The sequence below is a fragment of the Belonocnema kinseyi genome, chromosome 7 (assembly GCF_010883055.1).
Source record: "Belonocnema kinseyi isolate 2016_QV_RU_SX_M_011 chromosome 7, B_treatae_v1, whole genome shotgun sequence".
Classification (NCBI taxonomy): Eukaryota; Metazoa; Arthropoda; class Insecta; order Hymenoptera; family Cynipidae; genus Belonocnema; species Belonocnema kinseyi.
Window position 1 is genome coordinate 13413015 of NC_046663.1, and position 22149 is coordinate 13435163.

The 22149-nt window shown below is 37.0% G+C and overlaps 1 protein-coding gene across 3 annotated transcripts in view; it reads right to left on the reverse strand.

Annotated features, from left to right (window-relative positions):
* The window catches only part of LOC117176228 (discoidin domain-containing receptor 2-like), a 161111-nt gene that overhangs the window by 22855 nt on the left and 116107 nt on the right, over positions 1-22149 (reverse strand). For all 3 annotated transcript variants that reach the window (XM_033366368.1, XM_033366369.1, XM_033366370.1), the window contains 2 exons: positions 11073-11200; positions 3245-3350 (listed from right to left, as the gene is read on the reverse strand). In XM_033366368.1, the coding sequence (XP_033222259.1) occupies positions 3245-3350; positions 11073-11181 (215 nt within the window). In that variant the 5' untranslated portion in view covers positions 11182-11200. The remainder of the gene's footprint in view (positions 1-3244; positions 3351-11072; positions 11201-22149) is intronic.

Genomic DNA, 22149 nt, shown 5'->3' on the forward strand with positions numbered 1-22149 from the left:
CTACAAGCTATCTAAGGATGGTACTATAGAACGCCACCTCAAGGTAGGCCTAGTGGCGCCAACTCTTGGTCAGGCCGGAAACTTATCAATCCACCCTCGTATGTTCAAAATAAAATTTATTTACATTTAAAACTTTTTTATTTCCAAGCTTTCAAAATGATGTCATCAAAGATGAAAATTAAGTTTAAAACAATATTTGAAATTAAATCCAAAAATTCAATATCATATACTTAAAAATTGATGATGCCAAACTTTGAGAGGGAATTCAAAGATTCTACGCCAGTGCTCATAAAGAGCTCAGGAAGTAGGGATAGGGATGGTAAGTGCAATTTTCACGGAAGTCTTCCGTGGAGGTGGTTCCTCCGCGAAATTGACGGCGCACTCTCTTTGACGGTTATAATTGGCTCTGAATCGTTTGAGATAAACTACATGTCTCGGGTTACTGATGTCTGCTAAATAACCAAGCAAAGGGTAAAAGTTGGCTCAACTCCATTATACTTACTATCTTTTCCAAGAAACAAATTTCGAGCGTCATACAAGAAGACGGTTATGAGGGCTGAATAAATTATGGGTTCAGTGGATCATAGAACTGAGATGGAGGCGCGTTACTGAGTACCTAAAAGGGACCAAGCAACTGTCGCGATTGAGCTCACGAGCGAGCTTACGAACACTCACATGCGGGACACCGCATCATTAATCCTCATTGTCGGTATAGAAGGTCGAATTAGAGGTTCCGTTGAGTAAAGAGTGATTAATTTGCCGGCCCGTCGACCAGAAGTTCTCCGAATAAAGGAGTGGGTGATGTCTACTTATTAGTTGGTCTACGCAATGGTCTACTTTAGAATGAATGACATCTTCGCTTTTTCAGCCAAAGGGTTAGGAGAACCTAAACATCATCATCATTTTTATACCTCAGTGTCAGACGATATCTCAGGTACTTGAGGGGAACTTATGTAGGGCTGGGTGGGGGTTAAATAGAGGTGTGTCACAACTTCCCAATGTGTTTATTAGCGATGATTAAACCGGAACCAGAACTGATGAAAACCGCGCGATTTTCAAACCAAATTTTACAATAAATTCATAATTTTTAAAAATAAAACAAGGAAGAAGATGACCTTAAATATAAACACATCAGAAATGTATTTAGTTGAAAATTTTTATTTTTTTGGAAAAAATTATTCTTGTTGGTTGAAAATTTAACTATTTGATCAAAAATTCGTTTTTTGGAGTTGAAAATTAAATTTTTCAATTGGAAATTTAACTGTTCCATTTTTAGTTTCAAACTGATCTGTTTTAGCTAAACATTCGTTCATTTGGTTAAAATTAGTGTTTTTTGGTAGAAAATTAATCTCTTAGTTACAATATTTAGTGAAAAAGTGATTTTTTATTTAAGTGATTTTTTTTAGTTAGAAACTGAAATATTCGGTTAAAAATTGACGATTTTTGTCCGAACTTAATTTCTTGGTAGGAAACTAGTTTTTGGGGTTTTACTATTGGATGTTTGATTTAAAATGTAAATTTTGAAAATTTAACTATTTTGTTAAGAATTGATATGCGAAGTAAGTTGAAAATGCTTCTTTTTTGCTGAAACATTATCATTCTGGATGGAAAATGTATTTCTTTGGTTAAAAATTCAACTATTTCGTGGAGAATTCAATTTTTCGATCAAATTCATTTTTTTCATCTTTTATTTCTATTTTTTATTTATTATTTATATATCTTTGTTCATCTTTTTGGTTGAAATTTCATCGTCTTTTTAGTAGAAATTTAATCTTATTAGCCTATTCGATTTTTTATTTCAAATTTATCTTTTTTTGTTGAAAATTTAACTATTTGATTATAAATTAATATATTTTGTAAAAAGTTAAACTGTGACTGAAAATTTATTTATTGAAAATTCATCCTTAAGGTTAGAAATTCATCTACTTGCTTAAAAAATTATATTTTTTTAATTTATATTTTGTTGAAGATTTCTCATTTTAGAAGAAAAATTTTTGTCGTTAAAAATTAGTTTTCTCAACTGTAAATTTAATTATTAATTTTTTAAATGAAAACTTCTCTTTCTTCAGTTAAAAATTCACTTTTCTTTGTAAAAATGCATGATTTTTGTTCAAATTCATCTTTTTGATCGAAAATTCATCTTTTTCGTTGATAAATCGTCTATTGGGTTAAAAAAATTATCTTTTTTCTTAAAGATTTATCATTTTAGTAGAATTTTCATTTATTTTTTATTTTATAACTTTTATTTTAAAATTTACAGTTAAAAAAATTAATTACCGAAAAATCACTATTTTACCTTTGGTTTAAAATATATCCTTTTTGTTGAAAATTTAACTTTCTTAGTAGAAATTTAATTTTTTCGTTAATAATCAATTTTCTAAACTGAAAATTTAAATAGTTAATTTTTGGTTCAAACGTTAGCTTTCTTATTCAAAAATAGATTTTTTCTTTAGAAAAAATTCCTGGCTTTCATTCAAATTCATCTTTTCAACATAAAATTCATTTTTTTAGTTGATTAATCATCAATTCGTTTAAAATTTTTTTCTGGAAGATTTATCATTTTATCTTTAGGTGAGGATAAAATAAGCACGTAAACGGAAATCAAAGGGCTTTTGTCCACAATAATTAAGATTATTAAGAAAAATTGTATTTTGCTAAAGAAAAATTTTAAGCATGTGCACTATTTTTAGGTTATAATCGGTTTTAAGCTCTGCTATTCCGATAATGTAGGTCTCTGTTGTACCGATGCTGTCGGTAGCCACTCAGAAATGATTCATGAAATAAACTTTATAAATTGTCAACAAACAAGGTTAGTTCCGAGATTTCTTAAAGACTTTAAGACTATTAAGCTTTAATTTGTTTAAGACTTTGTTTTTTCCTTGCCCCATTTTGCGACCAAAAATATTATGTAGTTTGGAAGTAAAGCTGGGGAGAATTGTAACGCACATAACCTCAAAATACATACACAATGTTAAAATGTAGAAAAATTCAATTTTAAAAATTATTCCGCAAAAGAAGAGTTCGGGGACTTCTGGTAGCATCTTCACTATCATTTCCCCAAATTTTTAAGATAAAATCTTTACTATTTTAGGAAAAAAGCCGCGGGAATCTAACACTGGTAAAATCGATAATTCCCTAAGTATCACATGCCCTTAAATAAAGGTGTTGATGTTTCCGTTTGATTTTTGAGCTAGAAAATGCAAATTGGGGTATTTAAAAATCAAAAGAGAGGATGAATACTGACCGGGCATGATGAGGTCCCACGTTTCCGCTGTCAAAGCTCGAAGTGGCAGTGATGTCAGCATCAGGAATCGCTCCGGACTCCATTCCCAAGGGGGCGATGCATTGTGCTGTAAACAGAAGAAAGAACGTGTTGTATCATGCTGGGTAACGATTATTTACAGTCTACTCTACTGGAAATGAAGACCCGTTTGAACCACGACTTGATGTCCTTTATTCGCCGCTTAAATCCGCTTAACCCACGATCCTATAATAGTATCTCAAAGTTTTCACGTTTCGAGTGTCATCCACAAGTACCTCATAATTAAAAAACATCAAATAAATTGGAAGATAATAAAATAAAAGATAAATTTAATTGGTGACCTTATCAGGCCTCGGACTCACAAGGCTACAAAATCCTTCTTTGACTAAAGTTTCTCAAAACAGTAAAACAGTAGCATCATCAAAAAGAGTGTCAACAATTGTCAATTGTGTCGCGAGTCTGAGACCTACTTGCCTAATGAATCACTAAAAACTTAAAATCTTGAATTTTTTCTGGTAAATAAATTTCTCTGGCTCGCGAATTACAATCAGAATTTCAACTAGACAGTCTTAATTCCTAAACCAGTCGCGATTTATGCTTTAATATCGCGTGGTAATAAGGCAGGACGCTTGATATGTTTTTCGTAAAAGAGCCGGGAGTAATTAATTTACATTCACACCCACGGACGAATAGAAAAGCAGCAAGAAAAAGAGAGAAAGATAAAGGGGTGAGGGGGGAGGAAGTGCTGTAAATACCATAGCAGGGTCTGCTGCACGCAGTCATTAATAATAATCAGAGAGTACTGTAACAAAGGCGGGTGGGTCGAAATTAAATCTACTCAGTAAGAAAATCTTGCGATGAGGATTTATACACCGTGGTTGTCGCTGATTGGATTTTCTTGATTTATCCGTCTCTTCATCCATGCTTAAATTAGCCAAACAATACACGGATTGAGATTGAATCATTCTTTCACTTTCCAGAAGTACTTCAAATTAAAATGCTCTGCCAGAGGAAGACTTTTCTTTTGAGAAATTGAACACACTCCATTTCCTGAATCACTATCAAGATCTCAAGGTATTTTAAATAGAAAGAAAAGACTAATGAAATGCTTTCAATGGTTTGTATTTCTGTTAGGAGAAAGAATTTTTCTTATCTAGAATTAGGATATCTTGATGTGGATGATAAGCTTGAACGAGTCAAGTTTCGTGAACCAGAAAGGACTAGAAATTCCTTGACTTTTTATAACTTTTCCTTGACCTGCGGCCACCCCGAAATAGGTGAAATTCTGGTTGAAAATCTTTCAACGTCGAAGACGGAAGGGAGCGTCTCATCGTAAATCTTGGCTAGTTTAAAAACTGAAATCGCGAAATTCGAACCGAGCTTTCGAAGAAAAAGAAATAGTAATCCTCACTGGGGAAAGGGAACGGAGTCCTAATCGCGGCAAACCGACCTGAAAAGTTTAAATCCCCTGTAACTACTGCACAGGAAACCCGCTTCCCTTCTTTCGTTACCGCGGAAGTGGTCGCTTCGCGCCTCGAAAAAAGAGTGGAAGAAAATTAAAAAAAGTCTTCTTTGAGGCTCTGTTGTTGTGGATCCGTTATTTGAGACGCTCTTATATGATGCTTTGTTGTTTGAGGCATTTTTTTTTGAACCTCTGTTGTTTGAGGCGCTATTATTTGAGGCACTCTTGCCGGAGCCTCTGTTATTTCAGGGTCTGTTGTACGAGTCGCTGGATTCGTTTGTTTTGAAAAAGAGGGAAAAAAGTGGTTATCAATTTGACAGTGAAGCGAGTAGCGACCAGAGAAAAAGAGGATTCGAGGACAGTATCGGGCATTCAATTTCCCTAGGCTGGGTGGAAGAAGCGAGCATACCCTTCCGTTCGGGGCTGTCACTCCTGAGAGTTATGTACGCGGAATGAGTGGCTAGGGCGGGCAAATGTCGCATAACTTACATCTCCTGCCGCTTCTTTTCCAGGATGTCTATAAATACAAGATCGAACCTGCTCCAGAGCGCGTTTAGATGCACTGTGTGTAATCTGTATTTTGCGAACCGGGACAGAAAGTCCCTAGCGCCGGAAGTACCGTGCAGTGAGACCAATCGATGGTCGTAAAGATAGTACATTGCGATAGGAAATATCCAGTCGACTCGAAATGACTACCTACCGATCTCCCTCGACCATATACATTCTTTATGAAACTTATCCAGGCCAATCCCTAGCATACGTTTTCTGAACTGACTTCTTGAGTTATGACGTCTTTGAAGACAATTTTTACTCCACCCATTTCTTTAGGGAAATGATTCTAGGGGGCTTCTCTGTTGCCTCATTTAGGAACATTTAATGTATTGTAGAAAAATCTTGATACAAAAATTATAGGATGCTATCTTAGATTATTCCAATTTTATAGGAGAGGTTTTTCAAAATTGGGTTGATTACTTTGATGACTATTTTTTTATCTCTGGCGTGAGTGCGAAGCATTTCAATTAATTTTTTTGGATAATGACTGCCAAATGCTGCTTGGCGGATTTGCTTTTACATCTAAAGTTTACGTGATCATTTCCTGTGACTCAGACATTTTCTAAGAGTCAATCTTTCTCGAAACTCTTTTATTTATATTTATTCGAAAAGTACATTCGCACCAGTACTCAGTCGATGTTTTCACTTCTTTTGGCCTTTTTGCTTCTCAGAATTCACTTTTTTTGCTTCATACCGCAATTACTTTTTAAAATTCGTTGTAGCCACAGGAATCGAGTACATTTTTCAAGCGAGAGTACTTTATAACTTTACTGGATGTCGGGTCCTGTAGGAACATGCGCTTCGGACAGAAATGAACGTCGAGCGAGTCGCGTGTTCAACGGCCTACGTGTGAGTTAACTCACATATACATCAAGTCAAATACACATGTGGGATCACACATTATCAGACGTGTACATCTACACATAAATATATATTAAACGTGCACTACCGTTGGAAATTATATACACGGTTAGTTCTTTTAAAAATCAATCCTGTCTTTGGCTGACCTTGAATTTTGTGCTTCGACTTCAACTAGTATCATGGTTAACTAAAGCTATAGAAAAAAATCTTAAACTCGCGGGACGATTTTCAGTCAGCGTATCCAGCTAGATCGTTCAACGCAGACATGCTTGGACATTTTTAGTTACATACTGAGACACAATCTAGATTTTTCAAGTTTCATTGACTCACATTAAAGATGAGAATTCAGAGGATGCATTCTGCCAATTGCAGATTTTTCCCACAACAGTCCTAAGTAATAACACAAATTGAAATCAAGGTACAACACTTAAGATCATCTTGATTTTTTTTAAATTCCTTAACTGATATTTGCTTTAAAAAAATGAAAAATATATCTACTTGGGATCACTTGACATAGAATTTCATTCGCTTTCTTGAAGCCTTTTTGAAAAAAATGATCTAGCTTCATTTTCGACCAATTATCGTATTTTAAAACCGCCAATTAGTTCAGAGAAAAGCACGATTACGAAGCTGCATGTTGTAGCTAGAAACTGTCCAGTAGCAATTGCGTTATATTGTCAACTTCGCACAAATACGCGTACGTTTGCTCCTTGTACGCACCACCCCTTTCCAATTATCTGGCCCCATTAGAGCAGCCAAAATGCCGAAATTATCGCTTTATTCGCCCATCGACATATTAACATAACGATGCGACAATTAATAGCTCGTTATTTCAACCCACATCATTTATTCGATCTTCAGCTAACCACACATTTTGAGTTTTTAAATTATATATGTACGAGTATTCAATTACGGAAATTGCGATTTTATCATTTCTGCGTTTTAATTAAATGCTTTATCGGGTCGAGTGGTTTTAATTAGACTGGTTTTTAAGTTATGTAGAGGACTTTTCAAGATCTCTTATTTAGTGTATGAAATTTCCGTTTATCTGTTCTTATCCTGTTTTCTTGGCAGTATTGAGATAAGGCTTTTTATGATTATTATGAGGATAAATATTTCTCGATTTAATTATCTTGATAATTAAAATGAGATATTATGGTAATTTCCCATGAGAAAATTAATCATAGGTGTCTTCTATCTTTTATTGTTTAAAAATATTCGGTACTAGCTTTTCTAAAAATTCCAAAAATGTTGCTAGTTCGCACGCATTTCAGCGAAACCTATGCAGAACACAAATCTTGTCAGAATTATAAAAATTGAATAAAATAAAATAAAATGTGACATTTCGAGCACTTTTGTCTAACAAATACAATCTGAAAAAATAGGACATTTCCCAAAAATGCTTTTTTCCTGCTGATCTATTTTTCTTGATACAAATAAAGTAAAGTGCTCGAAATGGACATGAAAGAGTTTGAATTCGACGAAAAAGGAACTTGACATGGGCAAGAGCGACGTGAAGTGCAATAATCCTCGATTGCGATGGATCTGTCTTTCCGGTTGTCAATTTGGATGTGGATAACCACGTTTTCATAAATCGGATTCGCGCGTGGTAGGAAAATAAACAGCGGCCAGGTCGCGATCTTGAAAGACCCCTTGGCAGGAGTCACGAAAGGGGTTGTAGAACCCTCGCCCTTGCACGCAACTCGAGACGGTGATTTTGGGGTCGCTGGAAATCGGAAGGCCAGGAGGGCTTGCAGAAGCGGAAAGGATGGGCGTTAAAAGTAGTACTTCCGCTTTGCCAGTCCACGCGGCGCCAGAGAGACGCGTTTTGCGCGCGCAATCACTAATGTCTTCTATTCGCCTCTTTCTACTTTCACCCCTGCACGCAATGACTCCTAAAAGTCCCCCAATTTTCTGTTATGTTTATTTTTCTACTAAGAGGCGAAAATGCTTCCTGCTGGACAATTCTTTCTTCGGGGATCTGGCTTTCATCCTAATGGTAACATTTCAGATCTTATTCTCCCAACGGTTCCAAGTTTTCAGCTTCTGGAATTCAAAGCCTAATAATACAAATCTTTCTTGTTGATAAGTCTCCATTAATTATCTTCTGATAATTGTAACTAGCGACATCTCTCAATCCTGGGCCTCCGATGAGCCTCATATAGCAGCGATTTAAACCCTGGATAGCCTGTCAAAACCTTGATATAATATTTCAAAAATTAGATGACATTACTTCGCAACTACTTTTCAAAATTGATGCAACTAGTGACATGATTTTGAATTTATAAAATAAGTGCAAAGCCTGTACTTTGTTGCTTGCAATGATAAACAATGGAACATAAACAAATGTTAGTATTGTTCAATTCTCTACAGTCTACAATGAGCAGGAGCGTAATTAGTTTCCTATTGTCGTATTGAATTGAATACGTTCACCACGTTCACCAGATGAAATCGATTAGTCCGACGACTGCCGTTTCCACGGGGACGGGAGATGCACGGCTAAGATATGTGTTTACACCAGAAGCTATAATTTTAACGCCGATAGAGTGCGATAAAAACAGGAACAGGTCCAGTGCCCTTCTCACTCCCTTTTCCTGTAGATGTAGGTTCGCTTATATTAAACCTCAGCTCGCTTCTGCTTGGGTTCTTTTCCATCTCATTGATTTCAGCAACTGCTGGGGTCGAGACCCCCAATGTCAGGTAAATAGCAAGGAAAACTTGCAAAGTATTCTTCAAGAGAGTTTTCGACTTGTTCTTTAGAATCTTCTCCGCCCTTACTACTTACATACATGAGTGTGCCTATGGAATCATGTATGGAATCCAAAGTCGTATTCCTACGAATTACAAGTAGTGAGTACCATTCGTCCAGAAACTAGGGAAACTCGATCGTTCGAGCCCAGACGGAGAAATGGGGCCGTAGTTCGCAAAAACACCCATCCTCAATTTAAATAAAGCAGACGTTCTTCCTTTCCAGTTTCGAATTGAGGAAGGCTCCAAGTAGTTTCGAAGCAAAGGAAAAGAAAATAGAAAGTTATGTTAATCGAAGGGGGAAAATAATTGGAGAACTGCAAGGAAATCTAGGGAACTATTTCAAGAGAGATTTTATATCAGAATTTCTGTGCAAGTTGTTCAGAGTTTTAATTTTGAACACATCATAATTTACGTTGATTCCATTCAGCTGAGGAAAAGATGCTGCCAATTAGAAACTTTGTTACGTATTCTCGGCAAATTCTAAATTTGCTCCAGCTGCACCTGACTTTTTCACAAGATATACGAAAGTTACTTTTAAAGTAGTTCAGGGCATATGCTAAGTTTTGGTGGATTGTGTTATATATTTATAACTTACAAGAGTAATAATCTTTCGATCTTCATTATTGGTTTTAGAATCAGTTGAATGTAAAACAACTAAATTGCTTCAAATGTTTCCACAAAAATAGTGACACTCATCAGTGAATTTCATTAAAACTTATGATAATTTGTGTGAAACCTTTAACATAGTGAAGAGATTAATTGTATACAACTTTAGGCCCTGTATAATCACCTCATTATTTCTGTGTTTTACGACTGGAACCATTAGAAACCAAGAGCAAAGATAAACACTAAACACATCTTCGTTAAAGTTGAGTAGAGGAGACAAACGACGAGGAAGAAGAGCTCTGTTTAAAAACAGAGAATCAAAACAGCCTTCACTCAACCTCAGATACAAAAATACGACTCACCAAACGTTGACAAGAGCCCAAAACGTTTTACTCATTTACTACATCATCACCCCAACAGTGACGAGCGATACGTGCCGGAACAGAATACTTTGCAACCATACTTGGTGATTGAAAAGCGACGAAAAGCGAAGCCTCGAGAATTAACGAACACTCCAAAACAATCTTTCATCTTTCATCTTGCATCCCCTTTCTTTCAACTCCTCTTCCATTTTCGTACCTATGTTCCTCCACCCACGCCACGCCAAATCGTACGCGACTTTGTGCCAGAGGCCGATATATAAATAGCATATAGTTAAAAGTTAGAACACCGGAAACCCCCCTGCGGTGAGTGAACTTGTATGTTGAACCACGCTGGCGAATTCGCGGTCGTGTAAGGGATAAAGGTGAAGGGATGAGAGGGAATATTCTCGATTTTGGAGGGGGCAGTTAAAGCGCGCATAAATTGCGATGTTAATGTTGCCTGGGATACATAAACATGTTGTACGTTGGTCGGATTGCGGTCTCTCGATGTTGCACCCCTTTAGCCGTTTCGTGTGCCCTCTACATGAACTGCGAGGGTGGTATCAAATTCGTCAAGTTCCAACTCACAGCCTCATTGGGGCGCAACATTTCACTGTTCCAGCACAGCTAAAGACATTAATCTCTCTTGTGATAACCCTGCCTGGCGTTAATGTACTGCCTCTTGAAACATTGATGTACTTTTTTCTCGGCAAGGGGAAGTGCGTAATCAACTACGTCTCGCTAGAGTGACCAAAGAATCTCTCGTTTAATACTAATAGAGAAAAGTAAAACTGCTAAAATGTTTCATACTGAAGAGCTGAATTAAATTTCAATTGATAGTATTAAACTGTTGCATGAATGAAAACCAGTTACTGATATTGATTTTAAAAGCCACTCGAAATATCATACTTGAATCGGAATCGATCATAGTTGATCGATGAAGGCGAGTTAGATTTTAATTAATTTGAAGAAAATTCTTTGAGTCTAAGAGATTCTTGCTGCTTTTATATGAACGAGATAAGGAAAGTAGATCCGTTAGAGTTAACCAACCAGAAGGCCATTAAATTTAAGATTCTTAGTGGGTCTCGTGACAGATTATCACAGGTAGCACGCGAGTAGGAATAAAGGTTTTAAAAGAAATTTAACGAGCCTCGAAAAGACCTTCACGGATGGTTCGTTCGATTACTATAATGATACATCTCGTTAAGGAACTCACATATGTCTATCGCGTGTCCGCCGTGGTAGCCCAGGATCATCGTGCAGAGAGCGAACCAGGTTCGCAGGTAGTAGTCCATCGTGGTTCTAGTCCGGGAGCCGTTAATCATCGAACTCTCATAACCGCTTCTGCAATGTGAAAAACAAGATGTTATTAGTCACGGCCACTTTTAGTTCCTTGATAAAATTGAAAAAAACGTCGATTAGAGTTGTTGTGAGTCATTAGTGATGGGTTAGGGGCCATCCACAAATTACGTAACAGCTTATGCTAAGAGCTTACATTAAAAATGTTACAAGATTAGAATTCCCGTCTTTGTAGAGGGCCGGGAAATTTTGTACAGGGTCAGGGAATGTTTTTAATTAAGTCTTTTGGTCATACTGATTAAGTTAAAGAATAGTAATAACAACAAACAATAAGATTCAAAAGCGCGCCGTCCTTGCGTAGTAGACGAGAAACTGCAGAGAAACAAAAAGAGATTCAATTTTCAAATGGAAACAACCACTCTGATATCCCATTCTTATAGATACAGAGCTTGCAGACAGCGTGTAAACCCTAATAAAACCTAAAACTGCTCATTGGGCAGAGCCTTTTTTCGAGATAACGAAGGCCCGGCCATTTCGGCTTTCTTGTACTCTTTTCGTCGGGTGAAATGGCGCGGTTCTCCAGGCTGGGATAGATATATGAGCAGGGTTTGTACGAGAGCGGAGTTAGCACGGGAGCAGCGGACAAAGAGCTACATTCACGCTAGCAGCCATTACGCGTCATTATCGAGATTAGGATCGAGCGTTCGAGAGAGCGCTGGCTTCAGTAGTTTGTTTCTCGTTTCTCGATGTTGGGCGTCGTGAAGGAGGCACGAAAAAACTCGCCGGTAAAAGACTGGTGGAGGAAAAGAGAGAAAATGGTGCGGAAAGAGAAAAACGAAAAGGGAGATAAAATAGAGAAAAAGGTAAAGCAAGATGAAATAAAGAGAAAGCAGAGTTGAATAAAGTAGAGTGGGGTTTTTTTCGGCTAATTAACGAGAGTTTCTTTGACTGTGGGTCCTTTCGAATCGCTCGATGTTTATCAGTGGATTTGCGGGAACTAAGAGAGTCTTGGACTCTAATTATTTTGCGTCCTACAGTTGCTGACGGTACTGACGACCACGCAGAACCCCTTGTCGTTTCAATCGTTAAACGATCTTAGGGTGGTGATTCATGAGAGCTCAGATACTTGGTAATTTACAGGTAAAATTTAGTTATCATTTTTTTCTTTCGGGTATAAAAACAACCTTACATCTATGATAACAATAAAGAAAAGAAATTTTATCAAAAAATATTTTTTTGCGAATTTTTTTCCCTCTTACACATTCGCTTATTTTTAAACAAAGGGAAAAGTTTTCACGTTTCCTATTAGCAAAATCTTCAACCAGATTACATTGTGGAAGTTTTATTTAATTTTAGTGGCTGGGAATTGTTTTGTTCCTTTTTTCGAGAAATTTCATACTGACTTAAATGACTTGGCTTTAAATTATAAATATTACTAAATAAAAATCCAGGTTTTGAATTAAAATTCCAGCAACTGACGATTTCTACAAATGCCAGCGGCCGCCTACTGTCTCCTCCAACTGCAACTTTGAACAGTCATATTGGGCGGATGTACGCTTCATTATTCCGGCCATAGTTGCAGGGACGAAGCACTGATTGCTGTAGGAAAACATAATGTCTTTTCGTAGGCGAAATTGAGTGGAAAATAAATCAAAATCCTAATTGTCTTGTGCCATATGTGTTGCAAATTGGTAATTTAATGAAGCAGGGATGAAAAATTATTGAGGGAAAGATAAATTTCCTTCGAAGACATTAAAACTAGAAATGTAATGGACCTCAATTCCTTATCCACTTTTTTTTAATGAAAGAATTAAGAGAACATCCGAAACCTCAATTTCCTGAGATGAACCCTTCCACAATTAAACTGAAATTTTTTCGCAACCCTAATTATGCCAGCTCGCTGAATAGTGGAGAATAAATCGTCGAAAGGACTAATTATAACGTTTCAGCGTCGTTAAATTCGCAAAAAGAAGAGCTGATTTTCAGGAAATAAAAATACTAACGCGTTCGCCGTATTAAATTCGAACTCTAATGGAGTAACATGCTAGCAGGATACAATTATAGCTCTCGTAACAGTTTTAACTGGGAAGATCGAGAACGAGAGGAGAGTTTCCGGGTCGTTAACGATGCCAGAATTTGAAATTAACTCGTACTATGGTCTTGTAAAATTGTCGATCGAATGGCCTTCTAACCGATCCAAACATTTACTTTTTTAATCACTCCCTACCCACCAGCAGTGAAGTAAAGTAGTTCGATAATAAATTCAAAGAAGGGGAAAAAGAACAAAAGTTGTTAAACTCTATCGGATAATTAATTACGAAATCCTAACGTTTTGAGAAAAAAAAACTTACCAGATCTAACAAAATAATATATAAGAAGAACGTAAGGCTAAGTAAAAACCTTGCATGTCATGGAAGAATGGGTGCGAGGAAAATGAGAATTATAAGAGAGATAATCAATCATCAAAAGTTGAATTGTGTGAAAGTCATTAGGAATGAACTCACCTTACTCGCAACGAGGAAATAATAAAGGTGCCAATTTTTAAATTAAAAGTAATTTTGTGTTTAAATTATAAATGAGGAAGCAGGTATAATATCTGGAGGCATCGTTAAAAAGTAGATTGTAAAAAATTCAAGAATGGAATTATGTGATTCATTAGGATTATCAAGATCCATGATTTGCATAACACAGTTATCAAGGGCATTTTTTATAAAGACCATTTTCATAATTCATTTCATCACTGTTCGTGTTCGCTATTCTTTAAAGTAGAGGCAAGACGTTTTTAATGATGTTTGTTTGGTTAAACATTTAAGATGGTTACGCCAAATCATTGGTAATTTTACATAGAATAATACCCCCCCCCCCCCCCCCCCCCCTAATATTGGCTTCTCGGACGTTCAAGGTTTATAATGATATAAATTAAAATAAATTTGTAAGTCTTATTTTAAAGAGAATTTTCCATGAAAAAAATTAAAGCACAAACTAATTACTACTCTGGGTCTTAAAAATATTAAAATAATGGTGTAGGGGCTTTGGAGCTTAACTGAAGGTCTCTGGTCTCATGAGCAAGAAGCGAGAGGTATGTTAATTTAAAACTCCGCCTTGTGTTCAGGACGAAATTCAGCCCTTGGAAAAAGTTGATGCTTATGTTGGACGTGTATATGGATGGGTTCGAGCTGACTAAATTCTGCGAGCTTCGGTCTTCAGACAAATTAAAGGCTGAAGAACGGGTTCCCGCGGAGTAGGCGCCGTCGAATCGATGGCGAGAGCTCTTTATCTCGCCATAATCACCGCGCGATCTTCGCGAGGGGGCTAATTAACAGAAATTACTACGGGCACGGTGACAGCAAGATATTCTTTTTCTGCAAATGAGTCCACAGCTCACTATTAACATACCCCAGTCAGGTCAATTATACCTACCATCACGATCAAGTTTACTCGCGTTGAACAACCATTTTGACACACAGAAAAAACGTCTCCGGCTTAAATGCGATAAATCGAGATCCGCGCTTTTTTCCCTTGGTCGATTAACTCCTTGGAATCCGGTTTTCTAGAGGGATTAATCGCAAGTAATTTTTAAAAGATCTTAAGGTATGATTAAAATAGAAAATACTAAATGAAAATTGCGATAGAAGCCTTACACTTATTTTGGACCACTCTTATAGACATGCTCTTTTATCCAAAGAGCGAAGAGGTTCAAAAATATTTACAAAGTGAAAGTGAAGAAATAGTGTCATTATCAGGTAATTACGAAAGATTAGTGACATTAGAGGAGTTTTTTTCCAAACATTTTCTCTGCCCAAAAAAAAAGTTTAAAAATATCGTCAATAGGGAAGTGATTCTGCACCCGATAATTGGCTTTCTTAAAGTGGACATGAATCTGTGTCTGGCACTAATTGTTCGCACCGCGTTAAAACGATGGAAGCGAATATTGCAGTTAGCTTTGGTTGTTAGCATGGCTAGAGAAGGTGCGAATCGGATCAGCGACTTGGAACCTGCATGTACTGCTGCAGCCTCATCTCGTGAGAAAAAAGAAGCGGCTAATTACGCGATTCTTTCAAACTACCGTAGTGTGCCTTGCCATGTTGATGTTTATCTTTCATGGAAAGCGAGATGGGTGCCCAAGATGGAAACACGTCCCGTTTATAACAGCAGCTCTTCCGATCCGGACCGGTATGGTATGAGAGGTATAGTTGGCGAGGAAGCGTCTCAGCGCTTGAAGGGACGAATGCTAAGCGGCTTCAGCAAATTAAAGCCAACTTCTTATTAATTTCACCGAGCTTTGCGACCAGGGGTGCCTTATCTTCGATTGGTGTTTACGAGCTGCCTCTTATTCGATTTCAGACAAGATATGCGTATCTCGTAATTTAACCTCTTAACTGACAGATACACTGAACAAATGTGTACCTACACGGATGAATTCATTACTTAAAATACGATAATAGCTGTTTGACGACGTGCCGTGCGCAATTAATTCGAGCTTTGAGGTAATGAAAGAGGCTGCAGCCTTTCGCTTCCCAATGCTGGATCTCCGATTCAGGAATCCTTTTTTCTTTGGGCGAGCGCTTTATCAGTAGTCCGGCATCATGAGATCAAAGCAACCCTTTCGTTTGATTTGGTACTGTTGAAAGATTTTTTATTGTAGAAATAAAATTTTCTCTGAAAGGTTTAGATTGATGATATGGGAAAGATTGATGTTCCTTTTAATCATGGAATTTACGGATGATTCTGGTACTTAATCAAGGTTTCATTACTTGACAGGTTAAAGCACTTTGAGGCAAATATGCTTACAGAATGGAAGGTTAAATGGTCATAAAGTTGTTTAACGATTTGGTCTTCTTTTACATCATGCTGCTGATAATGATGATGAGGCTAACAGCGTTCATTCATATCTCAATTATGTAATTATTTTATTTATGATCCTTATTTTAATGTCTTTATTGAATGTTTAAAAGTTCATTTGCCTAATTCATCAAGTTCATTTCTCGATACCAAGCTTTTATTTTATTTTTGAAGTTCGAAACAAAATTAGATTTTTGTGAATGGGGCCCTCATGCATCCTTGTCCCTTATTTGCGCAAAATTGAATCTTGGCTTACGCCACTGGTGTCACATTTGTTTTCTTATTAAACTGAACAGTTTAGGGACAAGCGTACCAGGCCAACCGAATCACGAGTTTTCCCTCCCGCATTTCTCAACCATGACAACCAGGCCGAGTTTCTAATTTGTATAATGTATACACATGCATGAAGTGCACAATATCGCGATACAAACGTGGCACGGACACGTTCACGTCGCTGTTGGAAGCCACGCTTAACGATCTCGCCATACGTCGTCTCCTTTGCCTGACGGTAACTTTTGCAGCGGTTTCGCCTCGCCGTAAGCTAGACTCGAACTAGACTTTGTAGCGCTCGGCTCTATAGGAGCCAAGCGCCATAATTCATCCCGAAATATTCGCCTACATTCTACCGGGCGGCCGCGGGACATGCACCGCAAAGGGGCCAACTTTTGTGACGTACAATGCATGCGACGCACGCGAGGGCCGAGCTGAGGCCGAGGAGGGCGAGAGAGGTACGAACAGCTAAAAAGAGAGAAGGAGAGAAAAGAGTGGAGAGGGTTAGGAGGGTTGTGGAGACGAGGCCAGTGTAGCCAAGCCATGAATTATGCAGTTTGCTCCAGGGCCTAGGCTACAGACTGGAAAGGGAGAAAGAGAAGCATTTCTACCCTCTCCTCCACCAGGTCTGGCTCCAGAATGATTCGCGCCTTCAGCAAGTGGCCATCTAAACATCTAGAGATTCTAAAGTACTTTCTGTCCCCTTTCCAACACTTTGCCACCTTCTTTGTTCACACAACAGAGAAGGCTCTATTCTCATATTTTTCTTCTTGGGGGATTTTCTTCCTTGAGGAGGATCATTCAGTGACCAAAACCGGCGAAATTTCAGTTTCTCAAATTCTGCGTCTTGATACCCCTTTAAAATTCCTTCAAATTTTTTTAATCTCTTGAAATTTCTTGGATTATTACAAAATACCCTGCAACATTTCAAATTCTTTGGTAGGATTTTTTTCAGCATGCTTGAGACTTATGAAATTATAATAAATGAAAGAGAGGTCAGATATGAGATAATTATTACGGCTGCCGGATATAACGTGCCTAATTTCAGCTCGTAATAAAATTGATCATATTATATAGGGGCTAAGAATGACGTCAGTTTTAATTTGATGGTACGCTCACGCGATATGGCAATGTCTGCAAATGTTGCATAAATTATGCAAAGGTACAAATTGTAGAAAAGGTGTACATAATTTTTCAAAGTGGCATAAATAATTTTACAAGTTTTATAGGAAATTTTTCTTATTTTGATCAGCAATTCGGTGAAGTGAATTGCGTCTCGCCTGCCAGCTCCTCAGGCATTTTGCCCCCTTCGTTTGCCACTAAAGTCGACCCTATCATCCAGTGTTATGTGCAGGATACGAGCTCCTTCACTCCACTTCTCTCTTCACTTTATCCTCTTCGCCACGTCTCCATCCTCCCGACACTTGGGCTGGCTGGGCCGATTGAAATTTTCATACCGACACGTCTCCAGGTCTCAATTTATGCCTGGAACAAGTGAAATGCACTACTGCTGCTTCTAAGTCAAAGAAGCTGCACTCGGATCCCTCTTATGCAACTTGCAAAAGAAAATTGGTAGCAGAGAAAATAGGAGCTCGAAAAAATAAAATATCGATATCATCGAGAGACTCTAGTGCAGTTATTTGAAAAATATCCCAGCAGTCTTTTGATGAGTTTGTTGGATTAAACAAGTTCTATACATATCATGGGCAATGGTCAACGTATATTCTTGATCAAAAAATGCTCGCAAGCAAATTTGTCCAATCTCTAGGTCTTTTTGAAATGAATATTTTTTCCAAATTACTTGGCCAACTTTTCGAGCAAGGGTAATGCACTGCTGCTGCTTCCAAGTCAAAGAAACTGCAGTCGGATCTCTCTTATGCAACTTACAAAAGAAAAGAGGAACCAGAGAGAATAGGATCTCGAGAATATAGAATATCGATATTCTCGAGAGGCTCTACTTCAGGTATAGTACAGTTCCTGAAAACCGCTGGACGCTGAACTTACTGCGAACAATCGAGGGGATTTTCGTTTTCAAACCGACAACAAAGGAACGAATGTTTGAGAGGGCTTTTTTCGAACGAGGGTATAAGATAGTATTTTCTAAAAAGTTTAATATAAAATTTTGTGGTCTAGGGACTTTGCAAATATGGGTTTAAAATTTCTTATAATTGTTTCCTGAGGGGAATGCCTAAAACTGTCAAACAGTCAAAGTGGTAACCTAAGATTTGAAAGAAATTGAAAGTTCATTCATCCCAATTTCCCAATTGAAAGATATTCCTGAAAGCTCCCAGTTGGTTTACAAGCAAACTAACAAGAATCTAACTTTAGCGTTCCTTGATTGGCACGATTTTATGGTAGCGCATGCAGCATCTGTCCATAAGAGAATAGGCACCCAGCTTCAGCAAAAAGGGACAGAGAGATCTGCTCAAGAACTCTGGTCACATCCTAGGACTGCGGGAGGGTATGATCTAATCAGTGCGCAAGGCGACGATAATGGCCTCTCGTAAAACCATAAGCTGGCTGGCGATTTTCGAGGTTCAGACGCTTATACATTCCCACCGGAAGATGACGCTCGTCCAGAACCATAACGACGCAAGTTGTGAGGACCCAGGATCGTTTTATGCCTCCAGTCGCGAAATCCAACGAGCATCATCCGCGTGTCGCTTCGCGCTCCAGCGGATTAAATTGTCCATCATAAAACCGACCCTTGCGACCCATCCGGTTCGATCATCGGGTCGCGGTAATTAACGCTCGATTCGATCTTCCGCTCGTCGGAGCGAAAAGTTCGCGGCGCGCGACAATTTGCACTGATTTAGAAGGTGCCGAATTTTATAAATCTGATTAATCGTAGAAATCAATTATTTTTTCCGATGTTTATAGATTACATGACAGATTTTGAAGGACTTCCAATTATTTTTAGAAAGATGTTTAAATATTGCACAGAATTTAAAAAATTGTTGAAGAAATATATCAACAAATTTTTAAGTAGTATACCGGGGCACATTGTCACATTGGCTTTATTAAAGAAAGTAATAACCAGAGAGTAGCATCAGTCATTTGCAAAACGTGTATGTGCCTACCAACTCTTGGTATGTTAAAATATGTAACGATTGTATCAGCTATGCTGACGAAAAATCAAATTGAATATTTTCTTCTGCAGTCAGTTAAATTTCACTCTTTAAGTTTTTACGAACTAGACTTTAAGTGAATTTTTAGCAATAGAGGAACTTTATATTATCTCACATATGTACTTTTTTTTTAATATTTTACTTCAACAAAGTTTGGGCAACACTTTCCATGCAATTAAATTTGATGTGACAACATGCCCCCGTCACCGGGGCATATTGTCACAAGTGTCCTTTCGTTACTTATTGTCAATTAATAATTATAGCTTTACGATTACCTGAAATTCGATACTACCTAATTGAAGCTTAGGGTTTACTCAAGTTTAGCGTATCACAAGTCTTCTTAAATATCAAATTAAAAAAAAAACAAAGAAAAATCTTCGAACAAGCTGTGTGACAACGTGCCCCGGTATAACCTATTACAAAAAACTTTTCTAACATTTTACGAAATTAAAAGATATTTTAAGAGATTTGAACGGCTTTTGAAGGGTTTAAAGCGATTTTTAAAGTTTTCTAAGAAGTCCAAGAGAGTGTGAAAGGGTAGCAAGAATTTTAAAGTTTTTTTCGAAATTTTCGAAGATTCAGTTTGGCCGCTTTAATCGGAGAAATCGATTTCCTGTTTTTCCCCGGATCGCAAACATTTTTCACGGTCAATATAACTGAAATATTGAAACTAAAGCTCAAAAACTTTTTATTTGAATTAATAAAAAATAAACTATAAATTAAACTAATTAAAGCACTTAAAGTGGAATTCTAGAAGTATGAACTTTTAAAGCTGAAATTTAATAGAGTTTAAAGATTCACAATCAGTTCCAAAAATATAAATTAAGGCTATCATTTTCAATGCTTTAAATTAAAAAAACAATCCTATAGCTTCAAAATTTTGAACATTATATTATTCTAAGGAATTTCAAACTAGAGACATTAAAAATTGAAAAACTGAAATTTTTTAAACTGAAAAATTCTAAATGTAAAGGATAACAATTGAAATAATTATTTAAAAAAATTTTTAATCGAACTTGCACATATTTTTCTTCTAAAAATTTGTAAAATTTCCGATCTCAAAAAATTAAGGGTCATATTCCGGTTTTCCCGGTCCAGCGGCCACCCTGAAGATTTGCCGGTAATTTATAAAGTTTTGAAATATTTTTAAAGATATTACAAGATATCAGTGTATTTTAAAAGAATTTCAAGGGCTTCCTAAAGATTTCGAAGAATTTAGAAGGATTTCAAAGAATCCTCTGAAATATTACAATTTTGTCATGGTTTCAAAGAAATTCGTTTTCAAGGAATTTTATGAGATTTCCAAATATTTTAAAAACTTCTATGGGATTTCGAAAAATTTTAATAGATTTTAAAAGATTTACAAATCTTTCAGAGAGATTTTTAAAAATACCAAATAATTCAAAAACGTAAAAAAAATTTATGAAATTTTAAGTAAGTTAAAAAGATTTAAAAGGATTTCAGAAGTTTTCAATGGATTTGATGAGATTTTTAGGAATTTAAATATATTTTATTGGATTTTGGGTTGTTTCGAAAGAAATTCCAAAGATTTTGAAAGATTTCGAATAGTTTCAAGAGGTAATGGCTCGTGTCCGTGCTAAGATGCAACCAGTCGGTAAGGCATATTCCTTCCTAACCGACGTAAATCCGCTACCTAGTAGTAAACTACTTTACCGACCGAGGATAATGTAAATTTCGACATAGTAGACCGACGATAAATTACCGGTCACTATTTTTCTGTCACTCAGCTGGGAACAGAACGGTTTTCCCAGTACAGTAGAACTTCGATTATCCGAAGTGATGTGGGGAGGAGATACCTCGGAAAAGCGAAAACTCGGATAATACGGAAGTAGTACAAAATTCTGAATATTTATCAATTTTTGATATATTTTAAATAAATATAAACATTTATCAAATAAAGGTAAACAACTTACGAATGTGGATTCATCTTTATTAATTAATTAACTTATTAATAATTGCAAACTACTGCGCGTATTCAGAATTAGGCGTAACAGCTTCATCTGTTTTATTAATGATTCTCCTCCGTATTATCCGAGTATACACCACGGTTAATGCGAAGTGCTTGGATAAGTCCTGTTGCCTCGGATAACGCGGAGCCTCGGATAACGCGGAGCTTCGGATAACGCGGAGCTTCGGATAACTCGGAGCTTCGGATAACGCGGAGCCTCGGATAACGCGGAGTCTCGGATAATCGAGGTTCTACTGTATTTTATGAGCTCGCAGCTCACGTTTAAAGCGAAGCTTTTTGATCCACGCCTGGCCTGAGTTCGTCGACTCGCTCTTAATTACCACCGCAGTACGTGCATTCCGTGAAACTTTTTTGGAAAAATAAAACACTGAAATTCTTTCTAGGAGTTAAACTTACGTGTGTCAGACCTTTTCTAGAGCTCGGCAATTCTAAGGCTCACACTACAACATTACGGAGAAGAAGACAACCTTCCTGGATAAATCAAATTATGGCTCCAGTTGAAGGAGCTGTAAAAACGACTTTTATTCAGAGAAGCATTTTCGACGTCAATGAGGTTAAGAGAACTCGGGCAAAAAAATTGTATTGTCGTTGTCTCGCTAGTTCTTTTTTCCAAGACCTTTTGGAATATTTTCCCCTCAAGAATTCAAATTCCTTCAAATAATATTCGACTCGTGTACATCGTTGACGCGTGAAACGATATTCTGATCGTCCTAGGTGCAGGAGTCTCGTTTTTTTTTTCGTTTTTTTTTCGTCAAGTTTTTACT